The sequence below is a fragment of the Leopardus geoffroyi genome, chromosome B2 (assembly GCF_018350155.1).
Source record: "Leopardus geoffroyi isolate Oge1 chromosome B2, O.geoffroyi_Oge1_pat1.0, whole genome shotgun sequence".
NCBI classification, from domain to species: domain Eukaryota; kingdom Metazoa; phylum Chordata; class Mammalia; order Carnivora; family Felidae; genus Leopardus; species Leopardus geoffroyi.
Genome location: NC_059332.1, coordinates 105,173,120 through 105,186,976, shown reverse-complemented (window position 1 = coordinate 105,186,976; position 13,857 = coordinate 105,173,120). Strand labels below are relative to the sequence as shown.

Genomic DNA, 13,857 nt, shown 5'->3' with positions numbered 1-13,857 from the left:
TCCAACATGTGTTCTTCGCATTTCCTGTGAATTCCCTTTCTCAACCCTTTCACCTGCTTCTCCTTAGCTCAGGATGGCAAGTAAACCTCACTTGTGATACTGTCTTTGACTCTTCATGCCTTGTGGGTCTCCCATACATATGTCATTACATTTTTCTCCTATTAATCTTATGTCAATTTAATTATCATAACAGTCAAAGAACCTAGAAAGGAAAAGTGAAAAGATTTTCATCCCCATCAAGAATGAAACTACTCACCAATAGTTTGTTCATTCAAATTAAGTGTTAAATTCTAATATAAATGCCAGTGAGAAGAATAATTGTGTTGCTGCTGATAAAGACACAGACAAAGACTAAAATTTCCACAAAGAGATTTAAGGATTCACCCATTAGCAGAACTCCCAGAATGAATAACCCATTAAGGAGGAAGGATTAGGCTGGTGCTAACCAGCAGATCATCCAAATGACTGAGGGGAAGCCCTGATGCATTTACTACAAATAATGGACGGTAAATGGTTCAAGCAGGTCAGTGCTACTCAGAGCTGCTGGGCATGGTTCAAAATCTCTGCTTTCGAGTGATACCAGAAAATAAAGATGTATTTGCTTGCTGTCCCACTCATGATACTCTAATGGCCATAGTCCGGAGTACAATAGGATTGAGTTGCCTCTACTTCAATAGCACTCCTACTGGTGTCTTTAAGTCTTTGTGTTGTTTCTTATGAAACGAAATTGAGAATATGAGTAGTGTGAACAATTGAGAAGTTGAGACAAGAAATCCACATCTGCAAGAAGTAAATACATTTATTTTAAAGGATTAGGGACTTTCCATAAATCTACAATTTGCTTGACACAAATGTAATACTCATGTAACTACCAATCACCGTTTACCTGCCATTATTCCCCTCAGTTTTGTCACTGTTGAGTGAGTGGTGAGGTCTTCATACCACATAGGGATGTGATATCACAGAGGGAATGACAGGTCCTGGGGTTGGCTGTTCAGGTACCGTTTTGGGTCCTCTTTTTCAGGGGTTCCACACTCTATCCAGTTTGTCTTCTGAACAGAATGGTCCTAAACGATAAACATCTAAGGGTTATTCAAATTGCCTCTGGATAAACACCTAAGGTTTATTCAAACTCCCTCTATATGTACTTGGGTTATTGACCTTAGATGCTGCTTCTCTTCTGTTGTTAGTGCTTCCTGAATAACAAACATTTCTTCATTTATACTAAGATAAATCACCAAACTTTGGCATCTGTTGATGTTACTGCATGCACACTATCTGATTTGGAACTGGACTCAAGTCCTTCCTAATACATATCCTCTCACCCTTATTTGGGAAAAGTAGATTGTGTTTCTTATTTAGAACTACTCTCAGTAACTTTGGAATTCATGGTTTCATCTGTCCTATTGTCACCTTTCATTAAATAAAAATTTGATCCAAAGAAACGATTTAATCCCTTTTATTGGAGTAATCATTACTGTTAAGAAAATGTTTAAACCACAGAGATTCAACAATAGAGAAGAAACTGAGATGGATGGAGGGAGAGGGTGGGAGATGGGATATATGAATGATGGGTATTAAGGAGGGCACTTGTTATGATGAGCACTGGGTGTTGTATGTAAGGGGACGAATCGCTGAATTCTACTCCTGAAACCAATATTGCACTTTATGTTAACTAGCTAAAATTTAAATTAAAAACAAAGAAGTCTTTAATGTGACAGAAATTGGACCCTGTAATTATGAAGACAAACTTTTTCTCACGGTATTTCCTAAATTAAAACATAACACATTCCTGAAGCCAAAGTTGTTAATTGCTAGAAAGGAAAAATTGTGATTCACTAAAATAAAAAACTTGAGAAAAGCAAACTGATCCTTACGATTCTTTTTTTAAAAATTTTTATGTTTTTATTTTACTTTTGAGAGAGAGACAGAGTACGAGCAGAGGAGGGGCAGAGAGAGAGGCAGACACAGAATCCGAAGCAGGCTCCAAGCTCTGAGCTGTCAGCACAGAGCCCAACACGGGCTCAAACTCACGGACTGTGAGATCATGACCTGAGCCGAAGTCAGACACTTAGGCAACTCAGCCACCCAGGGGCCTCTGATTCTTATGATTCTAGAAAATTTTAGTTATTTGCAAAACTTGTAAGGCTGAAAAGTGGGAAAATTACCCAGTTTTGAGTTTAAGCACAACCTCTGACCTAATATTGCCTGACTACTAAGCTCTATTGGCCTTGTCTTAACTATGACACAAAAATTTTTTAAATTTGAGTAGTGATATGAAAGTGTGTATGCTGTTGGGGATAGACTCCATAATTAGTTCTAGTAAATCACTAAAAAGAAAGTGAAAAAAAAAAAAAAAGCCAGAACAACCACTTCTAGGACAAGATTGGAATCTAGAGAATGTATATTACCTAAAATATCCAGTTTCTGACAAAAGTACCATATGTCAAAAAACAAGAAAGTGTAACACATATTCAGGGGAATAAAGGGCAATTAGTAAAAACTATCTCTGAATGGACCCAGATGCTGGACTTAGCAAAAAAAATAAAATAACAGCTATAAAACAATGTTCATTTATTGAGTCCTTAGATCTCAACAAGTTTGATCTGACAGAAGAAAGAAGCATGGAACATGAAGACAGATCAGTAGTGAAGAGAATTACAAAGAATAAAAAGAACAGAAACACAAAGAATGAAAAAAAACTGAACATAACCTCAGGGACCTGTAGAACATATCAAACAGAGGGACATATACAGAAGGAAAGGACAGAAAAAAATCTTTGAAGAAAGTATGGTCAAGAATTTCCCATATTTGAGGAAAAATATTAATTTACACATCCATAAAGCTTGACGAACAAGTAGGATAAACGTGAATAGGACAAAAGCTACACATATCACAGTTAAACTACTGAAACATACATTTTAGGATTGTTGCTTTTGTTTTTGTAAATGATTTTGGTATTTTAATGAGTATTGAGTTCAATCTCTTGATTGCTTTGGGTGGTATGAGCATTTTATGATATTAATTTTTCCAATCCACAATCATGAGGTGACTTCCATTTGTTTGTGCCTTCTTTGATTTCTTTCAGCAAAGTCTTGTACTTTTCATCATATAGGTCTTTCACTTCCCTGGCTAAATTATCTAGATTTTTTGTTTTTATTTTTGATGCTACTCTGAACAAGATATTTTTATTTTTTTCAGATGTTCCATTATTACTGTAAAATAGTGAAACTGATTTCTGTATATAGATTTTGTATCCTGAAACTTTACTCTGATTAATTTGAACAGTTTTATGATTGACTCTTCAGGATTTTCTATACATAAAATCATATCAGTTGCACGTAGTGACCATTTTACTTTTGCCTTTCTGATTTGGATGCCTTTTCTTTCTTTGTCTTGCCTAATGGTTCTAGCCAGGACTTCTAGTACCACAATAATGGTGGAGTGGGCATTCATGTCTTGATCCTGATCTTAGAGAAAAAGCTTTCAACTTTTCACTATTGAATATATTAGCTGTGGCTTGTCATATATAGTCCATACTATGTTGAGGTGTATTCCTTCTATACTCAATCTATTAAGGCTTTATAACATGAAGGATGCTGTATGAGTTGCGTTTTTCTGTGTCTAGTGACATAATTATGGTATTATCTTTTATTTTATTGACATATTACATTTATTGAAGTGTGTGTGTTAAAGGAAACTTGCATCCTAGAGAGAAATCTAATTTGGTCCAGGTGTTCTTGAATTTAATTTGCTATTTTGTTGAGAATTTTTGCATCAGGGATATAGGCCTATAGTTTTCTCTTCTTGTGGTATTCTTATCTGGTTTGGGTATGAGGGTAACAATGGCCCACAGAACAAGTTTAGAAGCATGCCCTTCACTTTGGTATTATGGAAGAGTTTGTGGAGGAATGATGTTTCTTTAAATGTTTGGTAGAATTCACCTGTAAAGCCATCAGTTCCTGGGGGTTTGTGTTGGGCTGATTACTGATAAATCTCCCAATTTACTCATTTGTCTATTTTTCTCTTTCTTCTGGATTCAGTCTTGCTAAGGCTGTGTTTCTAGAAATGCATCCTATCTTCTAGGTTATGTAATTTGCTGGCATACAATTGTTCATAGTAGCGTCTTATGCTCCTACGTATTGCTGTAGTATCACTTGCAATGTCTCCTCTTCTGTTTCTAATTTTATTTGAGTTATCTCTCTTTTGTTCTTAGTCTAGCTAAAATTTTTTCAATTTGGTCGATCTTTTCAAAGAACCAGGTTTTAGTTTTGTTGTTTCTTTTTGTTGTTTTGTTGTTGTTTGGGTCTTCATTTCATTTCTGCTCTGATCTTTCATCTCTATTATTTCCTTCCTTCTAATAAGTTTGGACTTAACTTGTCCTTCTCCAGTTCCTTACGCTGTAAAATTAGGTAGTTTATTTGATGTCTTCCTAATTCTTTGATTTTTTGATTATTATTAAATTTCTATCCAGAACAGTTTTTTTCTCTATCCCATAAGATTTGATATGTTGTCTTTCCATTTCATTTGTTTTGAGATAATGTTTTATTTTCCTTTTGATTTACTTTTGACTTTTTGGTTATTCAGAAGTATTTTGTTCAGTTTCCACATATTTGTGAATCTTCTCACTTTCTTATTGTCAGTTCCATAAATAGGAAAGATAGTCTGAAATTTGAGATTTGTTTTGTGTCCCATCATATAATCTATCCTGCAGAATAAAGAGATGAGTGTGTACTTGGCAAATATTGGAGGGAATGTCCTATAGATGTCTCTTAGGGGCACCTGGGTGACTCAGTTGGTTAAGCATCTGACTTCGACTCAGGTCATGATCTCACAGTTCATGAGTTTGAGCCCCGCATCGGGCTCTGTGCTTAGCTCAGAGCCTGGAGCCTGCTTCGGATTCTGTGTTTCCCTCACTCTCTCTCTCTGCCCCTCCCCAACTTGCTCTCTGTCTCTCTCTCAAAAAATAAGATAAAATTAAAGTTTAAAAAAAAATTTTTTTTAAAGAAGTCTCTAAAGCCCATTTCTTCTAAGGTACTGTTCCATTGCAATGTTTCCTTGTTGATTTTGTCTGGATAACGTATCTACTGCTGACAGTCAGGTAATGAAGTCCCCTACTATTAATGGATTGCTATATGTTTCTCCCTTAAGATCTGTTGGTATTTGCTTAATAGACTTCAGTGCTTGAATGTTAGGAGTACAAACACTTGTGGTTTTTACATCTACTTGCTGTATTGACCCTTTTATCATTACGTAATGACCTTCTTGTCTTTTGTTACCACTTCTGATTTTGACTTGAAATTCAGTTTGTTTGATATATAGTAGGCTGCAGCTATTGTCTTTTGGTTTTCACTTGCTTGGAAAATCATCTGCCATCACTTCACTTTGAGCTTATGTATGTCTTTAGAGCTGAAATGTCTCCTGTAGGTGACATATAGTTGGGTCTTGTTTCTTTAACCATACAACCACTGTGTGCTTCATGATTGGTAAATTTATCCATTCATTTTTAGGGGGATTATGAATATGTAGAACTTATTAGTGTTCATTTCCTATTTCCCATCTATATTGTTTCTTTTTCATTCTGTTTCTGCCTCCCTTGTTAATTGGTGGGTTTTGTCGTGATATGTGGCCTTTTTTCTTTTTTTCCATGTTTTGTGTCTGCTCTAGATTTTTGCTTCAGTGTTTCATTGAGGCTTACATAAAACATGTGGGCCTTTTTCTTTTGCTAGCAACTCATATTCATTTGTATCTGCTCTACATTTTTGCTTTACAGTTACCTTGAGGCTTAAATAAAAAATACTAGCCCTTTTTCTGCCACTAGCAGCTCAAATTAACTTGTCTATGTTACCCTCTTTTATGTTTTTGATGTCACAAATTGCCTCTTATTATGCTATGAATTTGTTAACCAATTATAGTGACTATCATTATTTTTAATGCTCTCTTCCTTTACCCTATTCTGTAATTGTTTGACAAACTATTCTTAAACAGAGTTAATGTTCTAATTTTGACTGTATCACCTTTATCAGAGTTTTATGTGATTTCATTTATTAGTGTCTTTCATTTCAGCTGGAAGAGTTCTTTCTGCATTTCTTCCAAGGCAGGTCTAGTGGTAAACTCCCTCGAGTTCCTGCTGAGAAATCTGCTAATAGCCTAAGGCATAGGGGGTAAAGGGTAGGGGGTTCTTTGTGGGCTAACTCTTCTTTCCCTTGCCTTAAGAATTCTATCATTGAGTTTGGACACTCATCATAATGTCTCATTGTTTTCCCATTGAGATAATAAAATGTTCTATGAGCTCTGTTGACTTGTATGTTAAATTCCTTTCCCGGGTTTCTCTGACCCCTTCCTCTGTTCTCCTGATACACTCCTTAATCCTATATTGGCTTTTCTAGTAGTCTGATAACTCACATAGGGTTTCGTCACTTGTTTGAAATCCTAGCTCTCTCCTTTTCTACTTGAATCATTTCTAAATTCCTATCCTCCAGGTAACTTAATCTCTCTTCCATGTGACCTGCTGTATTTCTAATGCTTCTTACTGCATTTTTTCATCTCATTTGAGTCTCTCAGTTCCAGAATTTGCTTGAGTCTTTTTTTTATAATTCCAATCTCTTTGGTAAAGTACTCCTTCTGTTCATTAGTTTTATGCTTCAGTTCATGGAACTGCCTTCTAAATTTTCTTGTAGCTTATTGAATTTCTTCATAAAAGCTGTCTTGAATTATACATCAGATCACAATATTTTGTCTTTGAATTTGGCTCTGAAGGATTGCCCTTTATCCTGTGATACTGTATTACTATGATTCTTCATAGTGGATGAAATGTGCCTTTGTCATCTCACTTGAAGGCCTGAATACCTTTCTTGTGTAGAAAAGGCTTTGACTCTAACAGTTAAACAGATTGACAATCAGAAACTTACCTTTGTTTCTCAGTTCATGATATAGCACAATTATTTTATTTTCTCTTACTGGATCTGACTCACCATTAAATTAGGAGCATACCTAAAGGATCTGGCATTTTTTAAAAAGTGTCAGGAGAGTTGTGGGCTTAGCCCTTGGGTCTTTGGGTGTGCCCAAGGACACTGGGATGGGTGGAAGGTATCTCAGAGGTCCCAGACCTCTTCCTGAAAGACCAGGGCAGACAGCAAAACACATCTTCTGTCAATTCTCTTTCTCTGCCTTCTTCCCTTTCCATCCTTTGTCCCAGTCGCAGAGTTCTCTTCCAGGAAACCCAGGTGCTGCTGAAGAGCAACAGGCCCCTCCAGCTGCACCTGAGCAGTCGGGAGGTCTTCACTTACCACCTTTGCTTTCCACCTCCTCTGCCTCCTCTGCTGGTTCCAGCACTGCCGCTCTGGCTGCTGCACCTCCCTTGGCCCTTTGGCCCCATAGCCTCTCTGGTTCTCAATCCACCCACTTTGGATGCACATGGATGATCTCTAATGTCCCCGTATGCTCTGTAGAGGCACTTTTATTCAGTCATGGATGTCCAATTACACGCAAATTGAGGGGAGAGAAAAATGAACAACTTACACTGCCAAGATGCTGATGTCACCTATTACTCCTTTTAGTAAGGCTGAATGAAGAATCTCCTGTCTGGAATTTTATCTAAATGCAGACTGAGATGGGGTTTTAATGCAGTACAATTGTTACGTGGAAGAAGAGCCATATAAGAAAGATTAGGCAAAGAACCTAAGAAAGACCAAGGGTCCAAGGAACAATGATAGGTGCTTGTTTTATCTCTACAAAAATATTATTCCTCCTGGAACAGGGAGAACGCTACTGGGAAGGCTCTGACTTTATTTTGAAATCAGTCCATTCTAGATGTGCTTAAAACACATCATAGTTGTCCAAACTCCATTTAATATCCTAGAATCAAAATTATCACTCCAGGTCTGGTATGGTGGCCTGAATCCCCTTCAGCCCATCTTTCACTATCTATAAATTCTGGAGAAGTACAAAACACCCCACAACGAGGTAAAAGTAACAAGGAATGCACGGGAGACATAACATGAACAAGTGGACAGTATAGGGAATAAGGTTTCTTTTTTTAACTTTTGAGCTTTTTGTTTCTGCAATAGTTTTTCCTCTTGTGGGACTGTCCTCACAGCAGAAACTGTTAGGATCCCTGGCTTCTTCCCAGCCTGATATGACAAAGAAAAATGCTCCCATATATTTCCAAACCCCACCCAGAACCACTTCCCTAGCACCACTTGGGGTGTGTGGGTAGCCAGGGGCCCTAGTCAACAGCCATCCCACCAAACTCTGCCCTCAGCCAGTTCTGCTCTAGTGCTGTTGTGCCATAGGTCACCACAATGCTGTAATTGAAATCTTAAGATGTTTTAATTTGCGTTCTCCCAGGACACACACTGAGATTTGCATGAGGACTGAGAACTGCCCTCAGGAACAACACCTGTGAGGGAGTGAAGGCAGGTGCTCTGGGCAGAGGGAGAAGTTGGACTGCAATGCACTAGCAACAAAACCCACAAGTGATCACACAAGGAGCTAAGGAGTTGGGCTGCCCTTCAAACTGTTTTAACCTGAGGCAGTTTGGCTGCTACAGATGTGAAGGCAGGTAACATTTGTGTAACTGCAGCTGAAGGCGGTGCCATCTGCACTACTAAATGTTTGGTTTTCTCCCGGATTCAATATGTTAATGAAGTATTGGCAAAAGGAAGTGCAGCAGTATTTGTCTTAGTCCAATCAGGCTGCTATCACAAGACAGCATACACTGGGTGGCTTATGAAGAGACTTATTTCTCACAGTTCTGAGGCTGGGAAGTCCTAGATCATATCACCAGCAGATTCATACCTAGAGAGAATCCCCTTCCTTCGTAGTCTTCTCACTGTGACCTCACATGGCAGAAGCAGCAAGGGAGCTCAAGTCTGCTTTCATTTTTATAAGAGCCCTAATCCCAATCATCACCTCCCCAAAGCTCACCTCCTAGCATTATCGCCTTGGGAGTTAGGATTTCATCATACAAATTTCTGGGGGGACACAAACATTCGGTCCAAGGCAGTACACTTATTCCCTATAATTTCATTGTGTGAGGCAGGGGGAAAAGGTGGTGTGGAAAACATGAGAAGATTTGTAGACAAAGTCCCATGAAAAATTCACCAAGTTTTGACCATGTTTATTAACTGTCCTTTTTGAATAAAATTGTCATGTTCTAGAAGTATTGTGATCCCCACCTTACAGGTGAGGAGTTGAGGATCAGAGATTAAATGAATGATCAGAAGCTCCCAGTTAGTAGGAGGGCCTATTCCAGTTCTCACCCCTCTGCCAGAACCATCTCTTAGATTTTCATACTAGACAAGGCATTAACCTTCGGTGGTGAACTAAAATATGAAGTATTAAATATTAAATATTCACATTTTCCCCTTGTGTTCAAACTCTCTGGGGCTGGCTCAACGTGTGCTGGCACATTTTCAATTGTGCATCTATGTCTAAGAGAGAGAAATACAACCTCCTTCCATAAAATACATGGACACAGAGAACTTCCTATCTCAGATAGAATCCACTAAAATTAGTGGCTCAATCAGTGAAGCATGCAACTCTTGAATTCAGCTCAGTCATGATCTCACAGTTTTTGAATTTGAGCCCCTCATCTGGTTGTGTGCTCTCAGCGCTCTAGGCACAAAGCCTGCTGGGATTCTCTCTCTCTGCCCCTCCCCTGCTTGCACTCAAAATAAATAAACATTTTTCAAAAATTAGTTGATGATTGCAAAAAAAAAAAAAAAAAAAGACACTAAATGCATACCTTTGAGAATGTGCCTAACACTCTCCTTTAATGTCATTTTCAAGGGCCATAGCATCAATATTTATCTTTTTAGAAAACATCCTTAGTAACAGATCCTCAAGTGTTAAGGGCCTTTCCAAATAATAGAAACAGTCTGACCTTTAAAAACAAAATTTAAATGTCAAAAGATACATCCAAATTAATATCGAAGTTCTTTTAAAACATTATCCCAAAAGTATAGGTGAAAAATTTTGTAGATCCATACTTTCTAGACAGTCTGAGTTCTACAAGAATCAATTTGTTCAAGAGACCAACAAATCTGGGTGTAATTCATTTTTCTTTAATGATTATATCACATCTACATAGGCTTGGACTCTTATGGTCAAAGCCATAACCTACCAGTTGGTATCTCAAGCATGTGCAGTAGCCCATAATCTAATAATTTCCAGGCCCTTAATTACTTCAGTTTAACTATCTGCTTGAAGTTGGTAACAGTATGGCTCATTCTGCTTGTCTTCTGAGCATCTTCATTTACACAAAGAAGCACCCTTTACCTAAATCTTCACCAGGTTCCAACTCCAGGCCTTTCTCCCTAATATTCTTAGGATGGAGGCCAGGAAACCCTGAAAGCCTTTTCGACCTACCAAGGACTACGATAATGTGAGTGAGGCACTGATCTTGGGTGCAAAATTTTAAAAAGCACCAAAAACTCAGTTATTAAGATCAACATTTTAATGCAGTATTTTAAAAAATAAAGATTTAATGTAAAATCCATGATAAATAAAATATCCAAATTTTAAGTAATTACTGATTTTTCCTTTTACTTCAGGTGCCAAAATGGCTCTACACAGCACTGTTAATTTAAATTTTGATTTGGCATTCCTTTACAATAGTCATAAACATTTTCCAACATATTCCCATTTTTCTATTAATGGAAGGTGCACTAAGTCGTGCATTACCACCCCACCTCACCCCTTTTCTTTCCAAGTCCTTTGCCCAACAAAGGGGAAATTAAACTGAAAGCTATAAACTTCATGATAAACCTTATGGCAGTATTCTGCATCTCTGTTACTCTGACATAGGTCCTAAAGCAGCAAACAAGCTAATGTCATTCCCATTTACATCTTTATATGGACTCCTACTCCATGTGCATTGGTGAAAAAACATTCCCTATCACTTTAGAACTCAATGGACTCTCTAAAATTACTCCCTACAGTTCTGGAAGTGTGTGACTCATTTTTATATATAATCATATGATGTTTACCTTTGTTGCTGGACATTTATGTTCTCTGAAAGACAAACAAAACACTATGAGCTACTTGAGATGGTTTACCTGCTTTCTGTTTGCACCTCCATAACACAAACAACGGGCTAGCACATACATATTGAAAACTCACACTCTCCTTTCTCCTAGAATCCAAGAATGTATCTCTTTGCCGCTTGACACATATACCTTTGGAGTTTGTGACAGTACAATCAATGAACTCATCCTTTCATCCATAAGAAATGTTACTAATCACTCTTTCTGGTTTTACCTCAAATAGGAAATGTTCATGTAACCTTTTAGAGGTGTTTGCCTTAGATCAGTGCACTTTTTTCCTAAGGCACCTCTCCTGGCAGAAGAATATGAAGTAATGCAGAATCTGGAGGCATTACTCAAAGCTGCATATGGCAAATAAAACACTTCCTTGAACTGCCATGGTTTACCTTTAAAATGCAGGAGAATTTTGCATAATTCACTCAATTCAACAAATAATAGATGCCTATTCGGTGCCAGACATTGTCACAGGCATACAGCAATGAATACACATAGTAGTATTCGTTTTTAATCTTATAATACTTCATACAACTTAGCATAAGTAGAAAAACAAAAGCAAAAATTCTCCCAAATCCAAGAGCAAAACTGAGAATCCAAGATGGCCAATTACTGCTTCAAATACCACCAGTCATGCTTTTGCGCATCCTGGGATTATGTGTGCTCCAGTTTGAGAAGTAGAGTCTTTGGTTAATTCCCATAAAATAAAAGCAATATTAAAGTTAACATTTACTTTGGATGAAAATACTTAGGAGTATCATTACAACAAACTCTGAGTCTTCATTTCCATATCATCAGGTTCTGCCTACATTCTAAGATGACAAAGACGGAATCCACTTCAATACTTAGAGAAAACATATAAAACTTACACTTCAGGGGCACCTGGGTGGCTCAGTCGGTTAAGCATCCAACTCTTGATTTTGGCTCAGGTCATGATCTCATGGTTCCTGAGTTTGAGCCCCATGTCAAGCTCTATACTAGATAGTGCAGAGCCTGCTTGGGATTCTCTCTCCCTCTCTTCCTCTCTCCCTGCCCCTCCCCACCCCTTCTCAAAATAAATAAACTTAAAACAAAACAAAATCAACCATATACTTTAAAAAAGTCTTGTGCAAGAGGGAGGTAGAAACATTCTTGACACTTTAAGGTCAAGTCCTCACTGACCTCAGCACTATATTGTTCATCATTGCTTTTCTTACGCTTAAACTACTCTCAAGTTCTTTTTTTTTTTTTTAAACATTTATTCATTTTTGAAAGACAAAAAGAGACAGAGTGTGAGCAGTGGATGGGCAGAGAGAGAGAGGGAGACACAGAGTCTGAAGGAGGCTCCAGGCTCTGAGCAGTCAGCACAGAGCCCGACACAGGGCTCAAACCCACAAACCGTGAGATCATGACCTGAGCCGAAGTCAAACACTCAACCGACTGAGCCACTCAGGCGCCCCAACGGCTCTCAAGTTCTTAATGCATCTACTGATCAGCTTCAGAAAGGATCTCTTCTTAGAAAAAGTAAATTCTCACACAACACAAATTTTTGGACTTCTCTCTGTAGAGAAATGACAAACACTACTGGTATTCCCTTCTATTGGTCAGAACCAAAGCTGGTGAAAAAGTATTACATTCCTCAATGATAGTATTATATTCCTCAATTTTGTCTTAAATAATTTGATTTTAACCATAAACCTAAATCCAAAAATAAACATGGGATTGATACTGCTTATCTGTGGATGTGTAATACGTGTATTTTTGAAAGGAGGCAGCTATTTGTAATAGCACAAGTAATTCCCTATTAGGATTAAGATTCAATTTTCCAAAGTTGCAGTGCCTAGATAACCTGCATGAAGCCTGGCTCTCCTACATGGGGTCCCCAAATCAATCATTCCAAGCTATGATGAAGAAGGTCTCACAAGTACATGAATGTGGATGTGTGTTCTCTTGCAGACACTGTACAACCCCCAAAATCCAGACCTTTCCAGACTGGTTAAATTCGAAGAGTGGAGGAACATCACAATGTATCTATTTCACAACTACAGGACTATGGTTCTGAATAAGGAGTATGCAACAGTATCACCTGTGTCACCGGCATGAGATTTCACTGTTTTAAAATTCAGATTAAGGTCAGTGTTTAATAACCTCAACTGCGGAGGGCCTACAAGTGCATACCTTGGAATAACCACAAAGGATTCTGATTCAAACACTACCATAAGACTAAAGGCCTTTGTAATTCTAACTATATTCAGGTTTCTGGTTTTGCAAAGACTTAAATGTGTCATGCCCAAAGGCTAGAATTCAGAAGGCTTAATGTTCTCTTCACCTCTGTTCTCTGACATTTCATATTAGTGACAACACTTAGAATCCAAAAGCCATCACTGTCTCCCACATAAAAATTCCATTGTATATGAGCCACACCTGTACACAGTAGCAGACTGTCTTCTAGTCTTAGTGTTATAGGCTGGATCTCTAACGCTACATGATTTTATATATATGACCTTACTCCTAACAATAAGAGGGACTCAACATTTTATATTTGAAATTTTAAGGTCAGTTTATTAAGTTCAATGATGAAAGCTATCAGAAGAATATTCTCCTGAGAATTATTTTTTCTTAGAAAAAAAGAAAGAAAAATCAACACCTCAGCACGGCCACAGATGCTGTGGCAGTCACGCCTCTCTGCGGATGCGGATAGTCCATTAGTCAGTCAAATCACTCTCTGGGTCAGCAGGATTGTAGTCCGGATCATCCTCATCATCCTCTAGCTCCAAGTCATCCATTTCCTGGAACAGAGATTCATCTACCTCCACATTGTTTCCAGCTGTAAAAG

General features: G+C 37.9%; 2 protein-coding genes across 8 annotated transcripts in view; both read right to left on the bottom strand.

Annotated features, from left to right (window-relative positions):
- LOC123608908 (amine sulfotransferase-like) overlaps positions 1–12,007 on the bottom strand; it is a 50,231-nt gene extending 38,224 nt beyond the window's left edge. Inside the window, exons 1-4 of one of the 3 annotated variants that reach the window (XM_045499358.1) lie at positions 11,776–12,007; positions 10,992–11,016; positions 9,749–9,886; positions 887–1,067 (exon numbers count right to left, since the gene is read on the bottom strand). The gene's annotated coding sequence lies outside the window, so the exon portion shown is untranslated. Of the gene's footprint in view, positions 1–886; positions 1,068–9,748; positions 9,887–10,991 lie in introns of all 3 variants that reach the window. The other 2 variants (XM_045499357.1, XM_045499359.1) reach the window with 2 other exon arrangements.
- A 1,548-nt stretch (positions 12,008–13,555) lies between these two features.
- The window catches only part of RWDD1 (RWD domain containing 1), a 28,730-nt gene continuing 28,428 nt past the window's right edge, over positions 13,556–13,857 (bottom strand). For all 5 annotated transcript variants that reach the window (XM_045499354.1, XM_045499351.1, XM_045499355.1 and 2 more), the window contains one exon: positions 13,556–13,848. In XM_045499354.1, the coding sequence (XP_045355310.1) occupies positions 13,727–13,848 (122 nt within the window). In that variant the 3' untranslated portion in view covers positions 13,556–13,726. The remainder of the gene's footprint in view (positions 13,849–13,857) is intronic.